The 22,647-nt window shown below is 42.5% G+C and overlaps 1 protein-coding gene across 9 annotated transcripts in view; it reads left to right on the top strand.

Moving 5' to 3' along the window:
• The window catches only part of EPS8 (EGFR pathway substrate 8, signaling adaptor), a 790,402-nt gene that overhangs the window by 588,078 nt on the left and 179,677 nt on the right, over window positions 1–22,647 (top strand). For all 9 annotated transcript variants that reach the window (XM_069228470.1, XM_069228468.1, XM_069228462.1 and 6 more), the window contains 3 exons: window positions 4,853–4,979; window positions 5,200–5,288; window positions 22,409–22,483. In XM_069228470.1, the coding sequence (XP_069084571.1) occupies window positions 4,853–4,979; window positions 5,200–5,288; window positions 22,409–22,483 (291 nt within the window). The remainder of the gene's footprint in view (window positions 1–4,852; window positions 4,980–5,199; window positions 5,289–22,408; window positions 22,484–22,647) is intronic.

Raw genomic sequence — 22,647 nt, 5'->3', positions numbered from 1 at the left:
CATTTTAATTGGATCACCAGTTGTCATTTGCCCATACATGATTATGCTTCAGATCTTGGAGCTAATTGCCTGCTGTTTTCACCAGTATTTTAGTTCAAATTAAACATTAGTTGTATAGTTCCATCAACTTTTGGCATCTAGCCTCATCCATGCTTCCTTAAGCTTCATTTAATAATAATAACATATGTCAAAAAGGGACAGGCTCTAGAATGTCAGCTGCAGAACATCGGTGTAAAAATAAAATCGTCTGTGCCTAATGTAAATGCTTTTTTCTTAATATATTGTAAGATTAAAACATCTGGTTAGATTACCTTGGACTGTTGTGGCCGTCTTGATTAGAAATGATGATTTCAATCAACAGTATGGTCTACATATTTTTGTGATTGTCATATACTATTTGGAGTTTCATCCTTTTAAACTCTTGGGGCCTGATTTAGATTTCAATAGATGGGTTACTCAGTCACATGAGTGACAGATATCACTCTGCTGAAATGGAATATAATGGGATTTAGATTTTGGCGGATGGGCACCTCTGTGGTGGAGTAACCCATCCACCGAAATCTAAATCAGGCCCTTAGTGTTTTATATACTCAAATGGTGCCACAGTTATGTACTATAGACTGTTACACTGTTCATCAAATCTACAAGAGTTCGGCTCTACATAGTGAACACAGAGACCAAAACAAAGGATCAGTTGGAGTAATATTCATCTGTTAGACTACATTTCCTAGTGTTCTAGCCTCAGCCATATGGAACTCCTTCATTACACTATGGAAACTGCATGATTCATAAACATGGTGCCCCACGGTTCATGCTACCTTCAGGGATTGGTCAAATATTGACGTGTGAATGCTGGAATGCACAGGAAGAGCACCTGCTCCCAGTTTGTTTGTCTTGTGACCGTTCAGCTTTGCATCCCATTATTTGGGGTGAAAGGGGTTAATCATTGCCTTGTGGTGTTCCATTAAAACCCATTAGCTGACTATTCATGACAAACCTGTATATGAAAAATATACCAAGAACACTCATGCATTTCCTTTCCTCTAAGTAGACTAGTGTGCATCTACTTGCACTAGTCACTGCTCAACATACGTAGGGCACATTTCCAATGGGATTAGGTAGTAACCCCACATTCAAATTCTGTTTACACATTTTCTCAATATTAAGTGCATCATTTCCAGGTAAGTTTTGTCTCAGTTTCGAACACTGCACATTTAAATGGTTTTACATTGATGTGACTCGAATCAGGAGTGCTTCTACCTTGGTGCACAAAAATTTAAAATCATCATATATATGGATTGTGATCCCCTTCCCATATTTTTAGAACTCTCCTGATTGTCTCAGCTTTGTACTGCTTTACACCCGGATAGTCCTCAATATTTGCACTGTAAAGGAATCACCAACTAAACTAATACTATACAACCATGTGGTATATGAAATATATTATTATTGACGGTCAGCATCCTTTTGATCTCAGTGTAGAGAGGCACAGACACCAATAGTGAGGGCGAGAATCTTTAGATTGCTCAACAAAAAAACACGTTGGATGTTACATGGATTTTCCCACAAGTGCAGTGATACACTAAAGGTCACTTACCAAACACTGAACTGTATAATGTTACATTTATATTCTTTCCCTATATGTTTCTTTTAAGAAGAGGGATGCTCCTCACACCCTTAAATGAATCTACTGTATAATGTTATAATTACTATAGATCACAAGTCCTGATTTTGCTTACAAGTAGAGGGTCATGGCCCTGGTAAAAGCCCATTAACCTGACTAGGGGTCAGTTTTTTGGTGAGAAATATGTCAACTTTGTAGCAGGGTCGAATTATTTACCAGCATGTTTTAACGCTGTTCAACGGAGACCGGAATAAAGATTATAGTCTCCCAGTAGGCACTCCTAATGATCAATGACTCCCTTTTATTTACTTGATAGGACACCTTCACATTTTACTTGCATGTCTGAATATTGATTAAGGTAGGTAGACTACCTTGGTACACAGCTTAACTTATGTGAAAAGGAGCCATAGCCATATAATGAGCCATGCCAGCATCTGGGTGGGTGAGGGTTTTCCTCCTATTAAAAGAACATTCCTTGCAAGCTTGCCATTTTTGGTATAAGAGCATATAGTAAATACCTTACACTCCAGTTCATACTTCGAGAACTTGTTGGTGTATACTCATTGCACATAGTGTACCATTGCTGTATTATTCGAGGATGGCTGACAAGATTAGAATCATTGTGACAATATTTTGGATTTATAAAACTGATACAACATGAAGAGCATATTCCAAAATGACTGGCCAACACATTTAGGTCGCTGCATATTGTTTTTCATATATATGCATTTTTTGTATGTATACAAAATGAAACCTCACTCCAAAAATGCAGTTTGACAAGTTCAGGCTTTATTTCAGCTACCTGTAACTACATCGCCTGTGTGTAGGTATACCAATAATTCACATATTTTAGTCTAGACACATATTTTGTATTTACAGAAATCAGAAGCTGATATTAGAAGAAAAAGGCAGAGTTTCCACAATATATTTAAAAAAATTATGCTGTTTTGCATTACATGTGCAAAGGCTTTCCAAATTGGTAACACATTTTTTACAATATTGCTGCAACCCAGGATGATGCATTGCTATGGTCACTGCTTGATCTTCAATATGGCAACTAGTAATATTATCCTTGATCATATCAGACAAGATTACATTTGTTAGTAGCTCGGGGTGATTTTCATGGAACATAAGTAGATCTCCTTATAGAATTGCTGGGAGACCCCTTATGTATAGCATGATTATTTACTTAGAAAAAGAAAAAACTGTGTCTTATTCCAGTGGAGTAGTACAGCCAAACGTGCCAGGCCCCATTACCCGATTAGTGAGGTGTGGTACAGTGAGCACTTGATCTTTCTTCAACTTCCTTTTTTTTTTTCTCCACCTGTCTCAGGCTGTTACATATTTTTCAATGGAAATCTACCTGAAAAGAGTACAGTGGAAAAGGATTGACATGTTGCAATTGCTAGTTTTTATCCTACTTGGTCAGAAAGCAGACCAGTTAAACAGAACCTTCTTGCCCAAGCCTTCGGCAGTGGTATTGACAATATTTCAGATAGATTTATTAATACAGATGATAAAATTGGTATTTGCAAGCCAAAATACGCAAGTTCAGCAATGATCCTTCTCAAACGAGCGTGAATTATCATTCCAATATAAGCTTTAATTTATAGCAGAAATACCAACGCTTTACAGCAGTTTGTCAGTTCATGAAAATGCACATATTCTGTTTTCAAATTCACACTTTGCCTTTCAGATAAACTGCTTTCCAGTAAAAAAAAAACAAAAAAACAGCTCACTGTTTCCATGGACTAAGTATGATTATTGTACTTTTTTTTTCTTTTTTCTAGGTAGATACAGTTTTGGTCCTCAGTCATGATCTTTAAATAAATAAGATGAATGCTCTTCGTTAAGTTAAACCACATTTGTGCCCAGAACAGCCAGAATTATGAATGCTCCCTGTTCCAATTAGATACTTCGTTTTGTAATAAATTTGCCTTAAGTCAAAAATCAAATTTAACTAAAAAGGAAAAAAATAGCCAAAGAATGTATTACAAAAGAAGAAAATAGATTCCCCGTTCAGAATTTGTAGGTTATGACCAAAAAAAACTTCACTGAAATCAATAAAATAAATATTCTCACCCTATATCGTAAATCAGAAACATGGGAAAGCATTTCTGTCTGTCTTTTTGATATCTAACCAAGATCAACGCATCAAACAGTGACACCAGTAGGGCATGTGGTGGGACTGAATTGGGGAAAGGTTTATCCCAGTCAAAGTTTTGTCGTTTGCAATTGGAAACAAGCTTTAGAGGCCTCATTACATAGAGTGTAAAATGCTTATGACTGACAGAAACCTGATACCAGGGCATCCTACATGGGGGAAAAACACCTAAGGTTGGTTAATTTGTGCACTTTCTGGTTCTCAGTCTGAGTTAGAGAGTTGAGCTAAGCGTGGTTCCGGGTGATATCTTAAGCCTTAAACTGAGCACTTTCTGTTTTCTATTGGCAGCAGCTTATCAGTGTAGCCCAGCATTGCAGAAAAAGTGTGTATTGTCTAATAGTGTGCTGTTTTCAGACATCAGAAAATTCTGCACTTCCTGTACATTTCTTTTAGAAAGATCTTAGTATCTAAAATAACGTTTCGTAATATTTGATCTCCTTTTTTACTGCATCACTGATAAAATAAATACATGGTTTACACAGACTTGGGGTGTTGAGTTTAGAAGGTTTAGAGAAAATGCCCCCAAAAACTGTTCTACGATCAGGCACCTACAACTTGGATCAGTCAATGACTGTGTCCTTCTCTTCAAGTCATGTTCTAGGGCTTGATGAATGGTACAAGCTTGAAAACTGGTAGCTATCTTTAATACAGTCTGTCCAAGTGCCACTCTCCCAACATTATGTTCTAGTCGTTTAAAAAAAGTGTTTCCAACTTGGCAGGCACGCACACACCCCGCCCAACCTGGTGGTACTGAACTAATAACGTAGATTTCAATGTGGCAGCTGTCATTTGACACCTATCAGTGTCAACTTGGTAACATTGTGCAATACATGTTTGTGTCGAATGCTCCTAATACTCTGACGTCCTCGAGCCAGCGAAACAACACGGGCAGATGCTCTTTTTCCAAAATTGTGTGTGGAACGTTTGATGTCAAATGGCTATGTTTAGTAGTTTAAAATGTATCAACAATGATTTTATGTGCTCTGCTCTGCAAAGTAACGTGCCTAAACATATTGCACTATGTTCTGTTTTCACGAGTCAGGGATGTTCATTTTCCTTTTCAGCAAATTCTAAATCACATTTTGGATGACATTGAATTTTTTATAATCAAACTTCAGAAAGCTGCTGAGGCGTATTCTGATCTTTCAAAAAGAAAAAAATTCAAGAAAAATAAAAAGAAAGGGCCTGGAGGTGAGTGCTTTTTAAGATATACGTTTTGTTCCAGGGATAATGCTTTATGAATACATTTTAAATCATGCTGCAATGTACTTTTCAGTTTCTACTAGAAAGAGCTATAATGAAAGTCGGCCCACTTTCCCTCTTGCTAGTCTCATTATGCATTATCAGTCAAAGGTGAACAGTTGATATGCTACAGCATACTGAATAACCAATTTTCTTGTTTGCTCATCAGAGGGTGTTCTGACTCTTCGTGCAAAACCACCACCCCAAGAAGAATTTATAGATTGCTTTCAAAAGTTCAAACATGGATTCAATCTTTTGGTAAGCTTAATGTGGAGACTCTATTTTAAGATCCTTTTCGACACTCACATTTTAGAAACATGCATTTTTTTTTATCTGAGGCAGTGATTTAAAAGCATTAGAGTGACACTGGTTTATATTTTAACATTTATACCTTGGGTGAGTGCTGAAGGAAGCACGTCTAGTTAAAACCCCTTTGACATGATTGTAATGAGTAGGTGTTGTTCCATGTGTGATCTTTGCTTGATGAAGACTAATTTAATTTGTTGGGAGACACAAACAGATAAAGTGATTCACGTTCACCACTGTAATGAGAAGCATCCTTTCTATTATTACATCCATATCAAGTCCTATCAAACCACACTTTAAAGTTGTCATATCATTTATACGTCCTACACCAAGGAATTCACTGTACTATTAGTTTTGAGACTTAAATAACTATGGGTTACACACATCCTCGCAGCTTTGTTTGTGTGACGCACACCTTTTATACAGACCAAATTGCCATTTCCTTATGTCTGTTTTCAGGTCATGGGAATATCATACTTGTATGGCACCTTTTATTCTTTACTATAATGACGGCCAAGTGAAATAAACTCAAGTAATTGACACTTTTCTTTTGATTGCTAGTTGCCATAAGATCCACAAATCTGTCTTCAACATCGTTGTCAATCTTGAGGAATAAGTTAATAGTTTTAGCCCTTGTTTTTATAGATCGGGGTTTTGACAATGTATTTATCGAATGTACCTATAAGTTAACATATAACTTGATTGGGCTTTAGGTCCACCCTTTTCAAACATTTGTTTTCGTCTACCAGCCTATTTCTCCGATTGGCTTGAGGCTTTGTCAATCATGTCTTGTCTCAACCCAGAGGAATATTTGTCTCTTGGCTAATGCTGTTGGCTCCTTGAACGTTTCTACTGTCTGATCGTTTCTACTGGCTTCCTTAAGTGTGTTGCTTTGCTGCTAATCTGTCCCTCATTCCTGTTCCCATCTGCCCTTCCCTCAGTCCCCGGGGTGCTTGGTTTCCTCCACATCCCACCTCATCATATCTCCGTCCATCCTCTCCCGTTAACTGTGCACTGTTCTTTTGCTTTGCCCATTCTTCGTGGTGGCTTCTTAAAAATGTCACTAGGACTGGATGTTTATGTATTGATTTTTCTTTTCATAAAAACGAAATGTGGGCTACACACAAGGCTCCCTTGCCTTCAATACAGTAGTCCTTTTGTTTGTTTGTCAAAAGTGTCTGATGGCAATATATGTTGTCTAATTGTTTTTTACAATTGTGATGGTATTGTATGCTGAAAGACTTCAATAACATCTACCTTTTATTCACCTTCTGGCTTCAATGTGCTTATGCTGCAGTTGCTTACATAATACACCTATTGCTTTGTCTGTGCTTTTAATCTTTTGTTTTCATTTTAGCAAGATGCAAAGGGTAGATATACACAGCAATTAAATCAAATTCAATAAACATTTCAGACATACACCAATAGTACATAGGAATTCTTTCCACAACAACAAATACAGGAGAGACATGTAGGAATAATAATAAACATTTGTCAACCTTTAACAGTTGCAGGATGTCTCCATTTAGTTTGCATTTGTGCTGGCCCTTGCCATTAGGCACACCTTTATCAAATGTAGTTTCAATAGTTTTTATTAGTTTTCAATAAGAAATGCAGCATAAGAATCACATACCCACCGGGAAACTCAGTATAATTTCCACCCCAAAGTGCCTGTGCCAAAGCTCTCACCCTCCTTGTAGGAGGCTGGACTGGCTTGTAGTGAGTACCTAGGGGTACTTGCACCTTGCAGCAGGCCCAGTTATCCCTTATTAGTGTATAGGGTGTCTAGCAGCATAGGCTGATAGATAATGGTAGCTTAGCAGAGCAGCTTAGGCTGAACTAGGAGACGAGTGAAGCTCCTACAGTACCACTTAGTGTCATATGCACAATATCATAAGAAAACACAATACACAGATATACTAAAAATAAAGGTACTTTATTTTTATGACAATATGCCAAAGTATCTCAGAGTGTACCCTCAGTATGAGGATAGCAAATATACACAAGATATATATACACACTACCAAAAATATACAGTATAGTCTTAGAAAACAGTGCAAACACTGTATAGTTACAATAGGATGCAATGGAGACACATAGGAATAGGGGCAACACAAACCATATACTCCAAAAGTGGAATGCGAACCACGAATGCACCCCAAACCTATGTGACCTTGTAGAGGGTCGCTGGGACTATTAGAAAATAGTAAGGGTTAGAAAAATAGCCCACCCCAAGACCCTGAAAAGTGAGTGCAAAGTGCACTAAAGTTCCCCAAAGGACATAGAAGTCGTGATAGGGGAATTCTGCAGGAAAGACACAAACCAGCAATGCAACAACTATGGATTTCCAGTCGAGGGTACCTGTGGAACAAGGGGACCAAGTCCAAAAGTCACAAGCAAGTCGGAGATGGGCAGATGCCCAGGAAATGCCAGCTGCGGGTGCAAAGAAGCTGCTACTGGACTGTAGAAGCTTAGGTTTCTGCAGGAACGCCAAGGGCTAGAGACTTCCCCTTTGGAGGACGGATCCCTCACGCCGTGGAGAGTCGTGCAGAAGTGTTTTCCCGCCGAAAGACCGCCAACAAGCCTTGCTAGCTGCAAATCGTGCGGCAAGGGTTTTTGTATGCTGCTGTGGCCCAGGAGGGACCAGGATGTCGCAAATTGCGTCAGGAGACAGAGGGGACGTCGAGCAAGACAAGGAGCCCTCTCAGCAGCAGGTAGCACCCGGAGAAGTGCCAGAAACAGGCACTACGAGGATGCGTGAAACTGTGCTCACCCGAAGTCGCACAAAGGAGTCCCACGTCGCCGGAGAACAACTTAGGAGGTCGTGCAATGCAGGTTAGAGTGCCGTGGACCCAGGCTGGACTGTGCACAAAGGATTTCCGCCGGAAGTGCACGGAGGCCGGAGTAGCTGCAAAAGTCGCGGTTCCCAGCAATGCAGTCTGGCGTGGGGAGGCAAGGACTTACCTCCACCAAACTTGGACTGAAGAGTCACTGGACTGTGGGAGTCACTTGGACAGAGTTGCTGGATTCAAGGGACCTCGCTCGTCGTGCTGAGAGGAGACCCAGGGTACTGGTGATGCAGTTCTTTGGTGCCTGCGGTTGCAGGGGGACGATTCCGTCGACCCACGGGAGATTTCTTCGGAGCTTCTAGTGCAGAGAGGAGGCAGACTACCCCCACAGCATGCACCACCAGGAAAACAGTCGAGAAGGCGGCAGGATCAGCGTTACAGAGTTGCAGTAGTCGTCTTTGCTACTTTGTTGCAGTTTTGCAGGCTTCCAGCGCGGTCAGCAGTCGATTCCTTGGCAGAAGGTGAAGAGAGAGATGCAGAGGAACTCGGATGAGCTCTTGCATTCGTTATCTAAAGTTTCCCCAGAGACAGAGACCCTAAATAGCCAGAAAAGAGGGTTTGGCTACCTAGGAGAGAGGATAGGCTAGCAACACCTGAAGGAGCCTATCAGAAGGAGTCTCTGACGTCACCTGGTGGCACTGGCCACTCAGAGCAGTCCAGTGTGCCAGCAGCACCTCTGTTTCCAAGATGGCAGAGGTCTGGAGCACACTGGAGGAGCTCTGGGCACCGACCAGGGGAGGTACAGGTCAGGGGAGTGGTCACTCCCCTTTCCTTTGTCCAGTTTCGCGCCAGAGCAGGGCTAAGGGGTCCCTGGACCGGTGTAGACTGGCTTATGCAGAAATGGGCACCAAATGTGCCCATGAAAGCATTTCCAGAGGCTGGGGGAGGCTACTCCTCCCCTGCCTTCACACCATTTTCCAAAGGGAGAGGGTGTAACACCCTCTCTCAGAGGAAGTCCTTTGTTCTGCCATCCTGGGCCAGGCCTGGCTGGACCCCAGGAGGGCAGAAGCCTGTCTGAGGGGTTGGCAGCAGCAGCAGCTGCAGTGAAACCCCAGGAAAGGCAGTTTGGCAGTACCAGGGTCTGTGCTACAGACCACTGGGATCATGGGATTGTGCCAACTATGCCAGGATGGCATAGAGGGGGCAATTCCATGATCATAGACATGTTACATGGCCATATTCGGAGTTACCATTGTGAAGCTACATATAGGTAGTGACCTATATGTAGTGCACTCGTGTAATGGTGTCCCCCGCACTATGTGGGGGCACCTTGGCTAGTGCCAGGGTGCCCTCACACTAAGTAACTTTGTACCTAGCCTTTACCAGGTAAAGGTTAGACATATAGGTGACTTATAAGTTACTTAAGTGCAGTGTAAAATGGCTGTGAAATAACGTGGATGTTATTTCACTCAGGCTGCAGTGGCAGGCCTGTGTAAGAATAGTCAGAGCTCCCTATGGGTGGCAAAAGAAATGCTGCAGCCCATAGGGATCTCCTGGAACCCCAATACCCTGGGTACCTCAGTACCATATACTAGGGAATTATAAGGGTGTTCCAGTAAGCCAATGTAAATTGGTAAAATTGGTCACTAGCCTGTTAGTGACAATTTGAAAGAAATGCGAGAGCATAACCACTGAGGTTCTGATTAGCAGAGCCTCAGTGAGACAGTTAGGCACCACACAGGGAACACATACATATAGGCCACAAACTTATGAGCACTGGGGTCCTGACTAGCAGGGTCCCAGTGACACATAACAAACATACTGAAAACATAGGGTTTTCACTATGAGCACTGGGCCCTGGCTAGCAGGATACCAGTGAGACAGTAAAAAACACCCTGACATACACTCACAAACAGGCCAAAAGTGGGGGTAATAAGGCTAGAAAGAGGCTACTTTCTCACACTCCTTCAGTCCATGTCCCACTTCCGGTCGCATGTTGTGTATAGGAATGCCCCAAGGATATCTCAGTCTTCTAGTTTCAGACCAAACGGCTATCCTTGCCCTGGAAACCTAATACTATCAACCTCTTGGTCCATTTTAGTTCTCTGTAGTCCTGGGTTATATGTACTAGGACCAGGTCCCATAGTCTGCAGAATTGTTACTCTTGCCCATTACGCAGTATTGCCAGCTTCTCAAAGCCCAACAGTTGCCATAGCTGATGTATGCAAAGGTCTGTCATGGGACACTGATTTTCCCCCCGGAGGATGAGGCAATCTTATCAAATGTATATTTTGACCGAAAGCTTGGCCCTAATTGTGCCTCGGATTAGGTGTGTAGGCTGTGTGCATATTGATAGCTTCTATTCTTCTATATAGGATGTGATCTCCTATACTCCTGTATATGTCTGCAGGAGCCTGGAAAATTGTGGCGTTGCTTCACACTGATGAGTATTTTTATTGACTTAGTGAGTGTATATTTATAGATGTATTTTACTGGCTGCATTAGCCACGGGGCTAAGGTGGTGCACCGACCTACCGGTTTTTTGTTTTTACTTACCAAGTGATGTAATATTCTTCACTGAGCTAACAAACCACACCTATCAGACCATTTGCAGATGCAAGTTGGAGGTTTCCCAGACGAGTTGCTGTAGGAGTCTGGCATTAGATGGGGATTTATGAGGTATTTTTCACCTCTCACTCTGCAAAGTCAGTTTCTGACACCATCCTAAAAGTTAGGATGTGGTTCCTCAAATTGCACAACTCAGTCCACTATTGATGGCTGGTACAGTACAAGTTGACCCTGTGCACATATTATGCATGAATATCAAGTGTGCATTTGCTGAGGTTCAAGGGAAAAGGTATTTTAGTTAATACTTTATTAAGCTATGCTATTTTGGAGATGCTGATTTGGGAATGTGGGGGGGGCTGTTGGACGATGAACATGGCAAGCTAAAGCAGAGGACGTTCAAAGTGATGTTCAATGTTTTATCATTTGGTTAGAGTATGTGAAGGTAATAGGGTGTTGGTGTTAAAATTAAGCCAGTCTGGATTTTAACCCAAGTGCATGTATTCTTAGTCTTTGGATAAAGAACCTGTTTTCTGCTGGGCAAGAGAGAATAAAATCTCAAATAAATTAGTTATGGATCATAAACCAAGTTCAAGACACTTCCGTTTCCGTTCCGATGAGTTAGAAACTCAGTAGAGGAACTTAAAACCGTGCAAGTTGATCATAGGTGACAGCAGATACCACCTTTGTAAGATGTGCCTTTGCATGTGTTAGGACAGAAGAATCCCATATTTCTGATTAAATCTACGTGTGTGTGTGTGTGTGTTTAACCAGTGTTAATCAGGTTTATTTGGCATTTTTTTTTATATTGCAAACTTGGGGCAAAGATAACATCTAAATATTTATATAACAGTACCATTTCTAGTTTTACCTTAAGAATGGTCTACTCAAAATGAGTTTTTTTTTTGCCTAGTGCAATTATTTTAGTTTTAAATGTGTTTAGTCTGTTTCATTCTTGGTGAATCTGCAAGTTACAAAACTGGCTCTGTTGCTTTATGGGTGTAATTTCAAGGCTGACCATATATTAGCTTACAAAAGAATTTTGACTGGGTCTGCATTTAGGTTTCGAGTAAACGGGGAAAAACAAAATGGGTACCAACACACTGATTAAGTCTGTTATTTGCAAAACCATTTGTAGTGTTCTGGGCGCTTTGCTTTGCCTTGTGCAGCCGTGGTTCTGAATGCGATGTGGACAGCGATTCAAGCCTTTGCAACTAATCCAGTCAGCGCAGCACAGGAGATGCATCAGTTCTGATGGATCCACAGAGGCTAGTAAAGCACCTTAACCCAACTTCCAATGGTCCAGAACTGGAGTGGCACAACTTGGCAAGGTAGACTCACAGATGACAGAGTCCAGGTGTAGCTGCAAGGTTTTAGGAGCCTCCTTTCCTTAAGAACAGTTAGCCCTTGGTGTCACTCTGGTGTTCTGGGTTCAGGAGATGTAGGTCCAGTCCTTCTCTTCCAGGAAGGAGGCCAGCAGGCAGCATGTCAGCACAGCAAAACACAGCACAGCAAGTCAGCAGAGTGCAGTCTAACAGACTACCAGTCCATCCTGCAGCACTGCAGTCCTTCATGACAGAGTCTCCAGAGATCCACATGTGTTATGAAGAGTTGGTGTCTAATATCCAGTATCTGTACCCAGTTGTGAATTTGAAGTGTTAGTAAGAAGCTTCTTGAGGTTTGCCTTTGAAGTCCCCAGGCATCCTGTCCTGTCTTCCTTGTCCTGGTTCGAGACTAACCACAGGAGGTATGTGGCCCTTTGTGTTGAGGCAGGACACAGACTATTCATGTGTAAGTGAGGCTGTGTCCAGCTCCTCCCTCCCATCCTGCCATTGATGCCCCATGCAGGCACACCTAAGCTTCCTTTTGTGTGTGGTTGTCTAGGAGGAATACACAAAGCCTAACTGTCAACTACACCCTGTCATGTGACCAGGGACAGGCTACACGAACGAAGTGACTAAGGCAGGAAAATGCCAATGTCCTACAAGTGGCATTTTCAGAATTGTAATATAGGTTTCGACTTCACCATAATTTAGGATTTTAAATCGGGATTTCAGAGACACCAAACATGAACTGCTGACATATTCCCATTTGTAATAATTCATATATGTAATAAGGTAATCCAAATGCCAACCTATGGGATAGGTAGGCCTTTCACTAGTAGTAAAAAAAACACATTTTCCCTTCTAGGACATGTAAAACTTAAAAGTACATGTCCTACGTTTTAAATGTATTGTACCCTACCCTCGAGGCTGTACAGGGTGTTCCATGTATTAAAAAGGATGGCTAGGACCTGGCAAACATTTTATTTTGTCAGGTCAAAATGGCAGTTTAAAACTGTACCCACACAGGCTGTAACGGCAGGCCTGAGACATGTTAGAGGGCTATTTAGGTTGGTGCCACAATGAGTGCTGCAGGTCCACTAGTAGCATTTAATTTACAGGTGCTGGGTATGTATAGTGGCACTTAACTAGACGTATGAGTAAATTACATATGCCAATCGAGGTTAAGCCAATGTTACCGTATTTTAATGAGTGAGCACATGCACTTTAGCATTGGTTAGCAGTGTTATAGTGCGTAGAATTCTAAGGTTAGCAAAAATGGAGGAGGAAAGCATAAAGTTGGGGGAAGACCCACCCTCTGGCTGATGGGTCCAGCAGTTCGGCGGCTAAAGTCCTACTTCGAGCTTCCCAGTTTGGAGGTAAATGCTAATCTGCTCATTGAAGTTCTCCAACTGGGACAAACATCTTCTAAGGCTCTTCTGCCATTCACTGCGGCAGTTACAGATACCTTGTTGGAATTCTGGGTGGGCCAAGCCTTGCTCTGGCTCTCATTTAACAGACAAATAGGGAAACACCATCACCCTACCATGGACAACCCTGCATTTCTCTTTTAGCATGTTCACCTGCATTTTTTCTGACTGATACTGATGGTAACTGACTCTGACTGTGCCCTGGGCGTAGAGCGAGTGTTCTGATCAAAAGTTACATGGTAATGTGGTACAATTTCAATTGACAGTGACAGACTCCTGTAAGTTCCTAGTATATAATAGGGCAATGGAGATTCAAACTTTCTATATGTCCCTGGTATATAATTAGGCAGCGAGGTTAAGAGGCCCAGTAAATTTCCCGCACTGGAGTGTGCACTGCTGTGTTGCCTGTTGTCATTTTTAAAGGTAGCCCTCCATTGCAAATGGTTTTAAAAAGTACAATGCATGCAAATTTGACTTTGGAATTAAAGGTACTTCCATAGTGATAATACACCTTATTTTTTTATGTCACCCATAAGGTCTCCCCTAGGTGCCCCATGGGTGGGGTGACATGTGCCTATAAGCAAGAACGTTATAAAAGGTGTTTTATATGCCCTGGTGAGGAAAAAAGCTATCCATTTCATTTTTCCCCATTTTAGATACTTAGCTCCGTAGGATAACATTGGAATATGTCATATGAGCATAAATATTACTAGGAAGGTGCTAAATTTGTCATTCAAGGGCTCAAAAGTTTGGCAATGATAAATTCAACAACTTGCCACTGTTGAATTTATTATACCTAATACAGAAGAGAAGTTATACAACCTTCTTTTCTGTAAGCCAAAATCCAGCCTACTAGTGGCCTTTTCTGATAGGTCAGCTTAACAAGATTAGCCAGGCTGTTTTGATGAGGTGATGATTGGCCTATATAGAACAGATAATTTCTGAGGGAGGGAGCTCTGCAACTGTAGGGCTTAGGCCAGGAAGGGGGCTGGGTAAATCAAACTGGGCTTCAAGGAGAGCTAGGAATGCCAGCCAGGCCTTCCCCCTCTCCCTGTACCCCTCAGACAGATGACAGGCCCAGGAAAGGAATTTGCAGAGGTTCTGAAGGGGACTGTTAATGGTAATGAGCCACACCAGTAGGTTAGTTTAGCCAGATCCTACTCTGCTGGAGAGAAATCATCCATCTTGGATTTTAAAGTGCAGTACTTTGTGGGACAAGAAAATACCACACTTGAGAGGAAGCTGCCATTCTTTTGGGTGGCACCCTGCATCTCATTGGACAGGGGTGCCCTCCTGCTTGATCCCCAAGATGATTGAATGAATATGTCTGAGCTGCATTGCAACTCAGATCTTCTGCATGAAACCACAAAGAGGAGGACTGCTCTGTTGGAACCCTGGTCTGCAACCCACAGGACTTCACTCTGAAGGATGCTCCAGTTGCACCCTGGAACAACAGCCTTAAGGACTTTTCCTTACTTCAAAAAAGGACTAAGGAGTATACTCCATGATAGCAAACAGGTTAACAGAGCTTGCCTCCACCAGTCGTCACAGAAGTCCCCAACCTGGAGTGTGTCCAGTGGACTTTTAAGGATTTGGCCAAGTGAATTGTGAGAATTGTGGGTCAAACTTCCTAGAACTGAATCAGCCTCTAGACCCTTGGATTAATGTGTGTGGACACTTTGAACCATCAAGAGGAACTTCACGAAGAACAACCAGAAGTTTGAAATAACTTTTGGAAAAAGCTGCATATGGTGTCTGTCAAGCCGCTGTTGTAAAACTGCGACCCGCCCTGAATTTCAGGTTCATCCTTCTGAAGCTCCAGAGCTTTCCCCATCAATGAGGCTTTCAGGAGTTGACCGGGGCTGTGCAAAATCTCAAGCCGATGACGGTGCATCGGATTCCGGCCTGACGAGAAGGCTCGCATGATAAGAGAAAAAGTTCCAGAAAAATGACTTAAGTGCAAAGGTAAAACTTTAATCGAGGCCTCCCACTCAGTGTATACAAGCAGGTCTCCATCGGCCTCAAATTGTGACTTAGTCCCGGTCTAGCTCAACCAGATGTCTCTGGTTGGGGCTATTGATTTCTAAGCACTAGAAAGCACAATTTTTGAGTTAACCTTTAAATATTTATCTCTGGTTCCCTGTATTAGATTTTTGTTGTTTTTGTGTTATTTTAAAGATAAAAATAGTCCCTACTTTTATAAATTGGTGTGGGAGCTTTGTATGTTGTGTCTCACCTATTTCCTCGGTTGGTGTATTTAAATGAGATACATATCTGTCTCCTAACTTATGCCTGCCTGCCTTTGCCAAGCTACCAGGGGTTTAGCCAGGGGCTAGTGTTTTGAGACCGTTACTGGACCTAACATTGTGTTGGTGGCCTTATAGCTAGTGGTAGGTGTGTTCTTACCTTACCTTTCAACAGCACCCTTCCCCTGAACATTTAGTAGTGCAGGTGTCGACAAGCAGATCTTATCCCAACACTTAACCACCTACTCCTCTCGATAGGGAGTCCTATCGGGTGGAGGCATTTGGGAAGCAAGTTGTCTCTTTCACTAGGCTGGCTCCCCATTCATTAAATGCCAGCTGCCTCCTGGGACCCTAGTCCATGCCATTTGGGACTCACTGGCTCAAGTCCGACCTCAAGATCTCTGACCTGTCCTTGCCCAGGCCTCCTAAGACAGTTGTAGAGTTCACGATTCATTGTAGCTTGAACAACACCGATTCTGTTGGGTGAGCCATTGGCACCAGTGATGCCATTCGCCGCCATGAATAGCTGCAGTTTGACAGGACTCACCTATTTAGGCACTAGGCAGATTCCACTTCAGAGCAATTTAAAAAGAGCAGGACTACTGTACACTGTCTGGGCTTATCTGACCTGCCTTGCCAACTGCACTCACCTTACCGCTCCTTTTGCAAATTTGGTCAGGCTGCGTCCTACCACCAGCCTGTCCCGCCTCAGCACGGTACCTAGCCATTTTGCGTATGAGGCTGTGGTGATCACCACCCCACAGCCAGGGTCAATGGGCTATTCAGTCCACAGCCCAGCTGCAACCCCACCTGCTAAACCTCTTTAGCATGCCCTTAGGGTAGCACAGCACCTGGTGGGAGGCAGGAGCCAACAATTGTTCTCAGGTTGGCAAGCTATACATCAGACAGGTGGATCCTGTAGATTGTCTGCAGGGGGATATGCCTTGCAGTCGAAGGTGCTTCTCTGAAGCACCTTCGACTGTCCCCCTCAGCAGCTGACTGAGAAGCATCTCTCTATTTTGCATCAGGAAGTGCATGCCCTTTTGGCCAAAGGGACTGTTGAGAGGGTACCAGCGCCAGAAGTTGGACGTGATTGTTACTCTAATTTCTGGTGCCGAAGAAGAATGGAGGGCTTCGGCCTATTCTAGACCTGCACCCACTCAAAGCTTCCTCCAAAAAGAGAAATGCTCATCATGGCCTAGGTTGCATGCCCAAGACCCTGGAGACTAGAGGATGGTGTTGATTCTGCAGGATTCCTATTTCCATATACTCGTCTTCCTGGCTCATCAGCGCTACCTGAGGTTTGTGGTGGGATTGAAGCATTTTCAGTTTGCTGTGTTCCCCTTTGGCCTCACCAAGGCTCCATTGAGTATTCACAAAGGTGATAGTAGTGATAGCACACCATTGGAGGTCAGGGCTGCCACTCTTCCCCTACCTCTACAACTGGCTTTTGAAGGCAGGCTCAACCCAGACGGTTATCAACCACCTCGAGGCTATGGCAAACTTGCTGTCATCTTCGGGGTTCACTGTTAACATGCCAAAGTCACACCTGACTCCTTCACAGATGCTCCATTTTATCTGGGCCAATTTGGACATGGTTGGGTTTTGTGCCTTTTGCTCCCTCTGCATGCATACACGCTCTGTAGTGGGAACTGAAGTCTCAGTGGATTCAACTTCAAGGGGACCTCTCCAGCAACGTTTCGGTTTTGGAGGAGACCGCAAAAGATCTGCACTGGTGGTTATTGGACCACTGTTGGATCAGAGGAAGTTTCCTCTCCCTTCTCCACCCAGACCTGACAGTGATAACCGATGCATTGCTTTGGAGTTAGGGTGGCCATTCTGAGAGGTAGAGAGCAGAGGCCTCTGATCTCTGGCAGAGTCTGGACTCCATATCATCCTCCTGGAGCTGACAGTCAGTTTAACATTGAAAATCTTCCTTCCCTCCATCAAGGGGAGGTTGGCACAGGTGAAAATGAACGACACCACGGCCATGTGGTACTACAAGTAACAGGGTGGGGTAGGGTCACGGACCCTGTGCCATGAGACCCTGTGCCTCTGGAATTAATTTGACCACTATGACATTTTCCTGATGGTAAAACACATGGCAGAATCTTTGAATGCCGTGGGCAGGCGAACTCAGCCACCCACACCTAGAGGGTGCATCCAGAGGTGGCACAAGGTGTCTTCCGTGCATGGGGAGAACGTTGGCTTAATATCCGTGCAACTGCTGAGAGAGTGCAATATCAGCACTTTTGGACATTGGAGTTTCCAAGGCACCTTTTGATCAAAGATGCGTTCCACTTTGAGTGGCACTTGAAACTCCTATATGCCTTTCTACCAACACCAATACCACACCTGCCTTGAGTTTTCAAGGAGATCAGGACCAACTGGGCCTAAGTCATCCTAGTGGCTCTGGATTTAGCACAGAGAGTATGGTATATGGAAATCCTTAGCTTGATCATCTGTCCTCTGATCAGGCTGCCCCTCTCGGAGGATCTTCTTTTGCAGAAGCAAGGCTGAGTTCTCTACCCTGGCCTTTGCAATCTCCAGCTTCATAGCTGGAGATTGAGCCGAGATAGCTAAACTCCTTCGACCTTCCTCCAGAGTGGTTGATGTCAACTTGGTAGCCAGGAGTCCCTTGATGAAAACTCTTCACTACTGTTTTTGGGACAGATTTATAGCTTGGTATTTCACTCACCTGACACCCCTTTCTGGAAGAGTTGTCTGACATTTTGCTATTTATTTTGACCCTTGCCCGGCAAAGCTTTGCTCTGAGCACTGTTGAGGGGTATCTTTTGGCACTTCTTTTCTGCAGTGGCTGGCTCAGTATTCGTTTAATTTTTCAGTTGTACTGCATTTTTTTAAGAGATACATTTTTTCCTCCCTTCACCTTTGTCATGCTACAGTGGGATCTTAATTTGATCCTTACGTTTCTGATGTGTACTTTCTTTGAGCTGCTACACCGCTGCTCGTATTGGCTTCTCACGCCCAAGACAGTGTTCCTCGCCGCCTATACATCATTGTGGCAGGTGAATGATCTTCAAGTTTCCTCGGTTACCCTGCCATACACCACCTTTTTTCAATAGAAACTGGTTATGTGGATGTGAGTATCCTTCCTACCAAAAATTATGATGCTGTTCCATATCCATCAAGCCATCAACTTTCCAGCATTCTCTGCTCCACCTCACCCCCTCAAAGGAGAGACTTCATCTCTCGGACCCCAAGAGAGCACTGAGCTTTTACATAACTAGTACTATAAAACACCTGTTCGATGATCAGCTCTTTAGGGGGTACTTAGGAGCAGCAAAAAAAAAAGGCAAGGCTGTGCAGTGCTCCCACTGGACCATGTTCTGCATTATCCTCTACTGCACATTAGCTAAAAAGTAGCCCACTAAATGACTGTCTTCTCATTCTACCATGAACAAAACTGCCAGCACTGCATTAGCATGTGGACTCCATATCCTAGACATTTGCCAGGCAGCTATGTTGCTGTCCCTCCATATGTTCACAAAGCACTTTTTTCTGGGTAGTCAGGTCTGCTTAGAAGGGCATTTTGCCCTCTCGTTTACAGGACTTTCTTGTATGAGTCCATTCTCAGACCCTCCTTCAGTTTAGGTACTGCTTTAGTACCTATTCAAAATGTGAGAAATCTGCGGCTAGAAGTCTTTTTCAGATGAATACGTTACTTACCTTCAGTAACGCTTTTTCTGGTAGAGACTGTCTAGCTGTAGATTCCTCATTGGAATCTCTCTGTTTTGTGAGTGGACTCTACCCTTTAATAAGATCCCAATCTAGGAGTCTCCATACTAGTCGCATCAATTTGCTTTTGAGGCTGTGTGTCTGGAGACGCGGCCGCACTTGAAAGCAGCATGCCAGAGTGATCTTCATTTCAAGAGTGGAAAAAAGTCTATGCAGAGCCACACAGTGCTGCTTACTGGCATACAGAAATACTACTATATTGTTTCCTGATTTAGTCTGACGCTTTGGCAATATTCAAAAGGTGAGCAATCTGTGGATTACCAAAGATACGTAACTTGCTCATTTGGTCTATATCAATTCCATACCCTCCTAATAGTAATCTGAATACATATTCCAAGCAGTAGCGAATCACAATGGTGGAGCCTTGTATGTTATTGTTTTTACACATGAGCAGCAGAACATGAAGTTACGTTTACAAATTTAGATAGAATTGATTGATAAATTAATCATTTTTCTTGATGCTGTTTTCAGATGTTTCAATAGCGCCTGCTTAAGAGATGCGTCCAAAGATTAGTTGGACTAGTGTCACAATTGGTCTAGAATGGGGAAAAATTAAGTTAGGCTCTCTCCATTTGTTTAATATTCCTATATGGTGTGGGTGGATTGAACTCAAGAATTTCTTGATTTATCATGTATCCCAATTTCAGCATTTGGTGCACTGGCCTGAAGACTGGATCATTTGTATGTGTAGTGTACAGACTCAATTATAGATTTTGAGATGGACTTGATGAACATTTCTGAGGTTGGGGATGCATTTACCTTGATAACTTTAAACTTTTTAAGAGCATTGGAATGTTGGGATCTCCATTGTTGACAATGGACTGCCCTGGATTTTTAATGGCTCGGTAGAAGCCCGATGCTCCAACATTCCAATGTTATCAGATTCCCAGCTGGTGCTGTGAACTAAGGCCTCACGGAGCCCGAGAGAATTTCAATCCCCTCGGGCTACCTGAGGCCTTTGTTTTATTTATTAGAACATTCTGTCCTGTAGTGTTGGAATCTTCTAATAGCCTTATAGACCTTCATAGCTGGGCTATACCGACATTAAACTCCCACTCCCTTATTAAACCTTGGAGCGACTCTTTAATGATCGGTATATCCCGCTACGGCAAGCTATAAGGCTATATTATAAAATTGGAATGTTGGGAGTTCTATTGAAAAAAAGCAGAGTGCCCAGAGCTTTTAATGGCTAGTAAAAGCCTGTAACTTCAACAATCCGATGATTTTCACACAGCAGCAGCTGTGAACTAGAGGCCTTACAGAGCCCAAAGGGATTCCAGTCCCCTCGGGCTCTGTGAGGCCTTTGTTTTACTTATTAGAACATTCTACCCTCTATTGGCGGAATGTTCTAATGAACTTATAGCCCTCCATAGCTCGGCTGTACCGGCCCTTGTTAAACTCTGGCTGGTATAGCCCCCCCCCATAGCGGGCTGTAAGACTATAATATTAACTGCAACATTTGGAATATGGGTAAAAACAGTGTCTCGTATGCACTAAAATGTCAGCAGCAGGCAGGGGAGGGAATATTGTTTTGCATGAAGTTCCACAGTCAGTCAAAACACCATTCAGGCCAGTAATTACAAACATGGATGATGGCAGGGTGAAAATGTCTGCTTTGTGTACAGTTGGGCTGACCAACCAACCACCTACTAATACGAATGAACCAAGAATGAGGCTGAAGTAGAAGAGTTACCTCAGTGCGTCTTTCATGGATGGAAGAACTGGGAATTATTCTGAGGCATCTGGCATCATTTCAGACATCACTCCATTCATGCTGATTCAGTTCATGTTTGGACCAGTGGGCTGTAGCTGTCTGTTGACTGCACCTTTTCAGGAGACATTAGTATTTGTGTTTACACTTTTCTCGCCATTCCCTGAGGTGGTTCAATTTTGACATGAAAAGACCGTTTAAACTGGATAATGGCAGAGGAGGAGCTGAGAAGAAATGGTGCACGTTCAGAGAAACGAATTCATTTGACATGGGTTGAATATTTTGACAAAATGAGTTCTCTGTGAGCATCGTTCACATTTCTTTGCCTAAATAAATTATTTCAGTGCTAGAAAGCAAATACTTAAGCTCTACTATCAGCTGTGTCCATTTACAATAGCTGGTGGTAGTCTTAATGGCTGGCCTGCAATTTGTACCTGCATGTTGGTTGTCCAAGGTGTAGTAGGATGGATGAGTTTGTTTTTTATAATCCTTTGTGTTTATTCATGGTTGAAAAACATTAACACATGGAAAAACATTAATCTCGGTAGTGCCAGTATTAATAAAATTTTATGATTCCAAAAATATGTTGTCAGAAAGAAATATGGGCTGGAGCTAGAAACCATGAATGTAGGGGCCATGGAGGGCAAGGAACCTTCCCCGAGTCCCTAAATAAAAGATTGCAATTATAATCCACAAGCTATTCAAAGTATAGTATAATTATCAGGTACAAAATTACTGCATCAGTATAAGTTTCCCCCTTCAAATGTTTTTTAACTAGAATTTGCACATGGTTTATCTTTTTCTGAAGGGTTTAACTTTTCACACTTCACCATGTTTTTCCTGGTGAAACGTGAACATAGAAATTCAACAAATGTGTAAATTTTATCATGCAAAGTGTAATCTACTTCAGACATTCTTGGACATTCTACCATTTGCACCAAAATTGTCTCTATACCTGAATTTACATGTGGTCTATAAGGATCCAAGCAGTCAATGTACCCTGTAAATATATTTTTATATTTCTGGTATTATTTTTGCAATAAAGGCATACTGTGTTTTGGGAAGTGAAACGTTGTCTCCCTTAAAGTGCATATCATCCCAAAATCATCATAAATCGTTTGTCAGACAATATTATGTATAATGGATGATTTTTTATATTTAAGCCTATTTGAATGTTGTGCATTTACCCTGTCCTTTTACAAAACAGAACTGTGTGCATTTCTTCATACATACTTGTTTCTCTGTTGCAGGCCAAATTAAAGACTCACATACAGAACCCAAGTGCATCAGAATTAATTCATTTTCTGTTTGCACCACTGGAAATGGTAAGACAACAGCGTTTTTGTTTTTTCTTGAGTAGGAACAAGGAATTATTTTTGACATGAGTGTTATGGTATTGCTATTATATAGTTTGGGGTGTTTATTATGCATGTCACATGCACCTCATAAAATGTGCACTCCAGTGGCAAGTCCCTAGCATATCTGCATA

Source organism: Pleurodeles waltl, chromosome 4_1, assembly GCF_031143425.1.
Source record: "Pleurodeles waltl isolate 20211129_DDA chromosome 4_1, aPleWal1.hap1.20221129, whole genome shotgun sequence".
Taxonomy (NCBI): domain Eukaryota; kingdom Metazoa; phylum Chordata; class Amphibia; order Caudata; family Salamandridae; genus Pleurodeles; species Pleurodeles waltl.
Note: the sequence above shows the minus strand (reverse complement) of the source record. Positions and strands in the feature narration are given on the sequence as shown.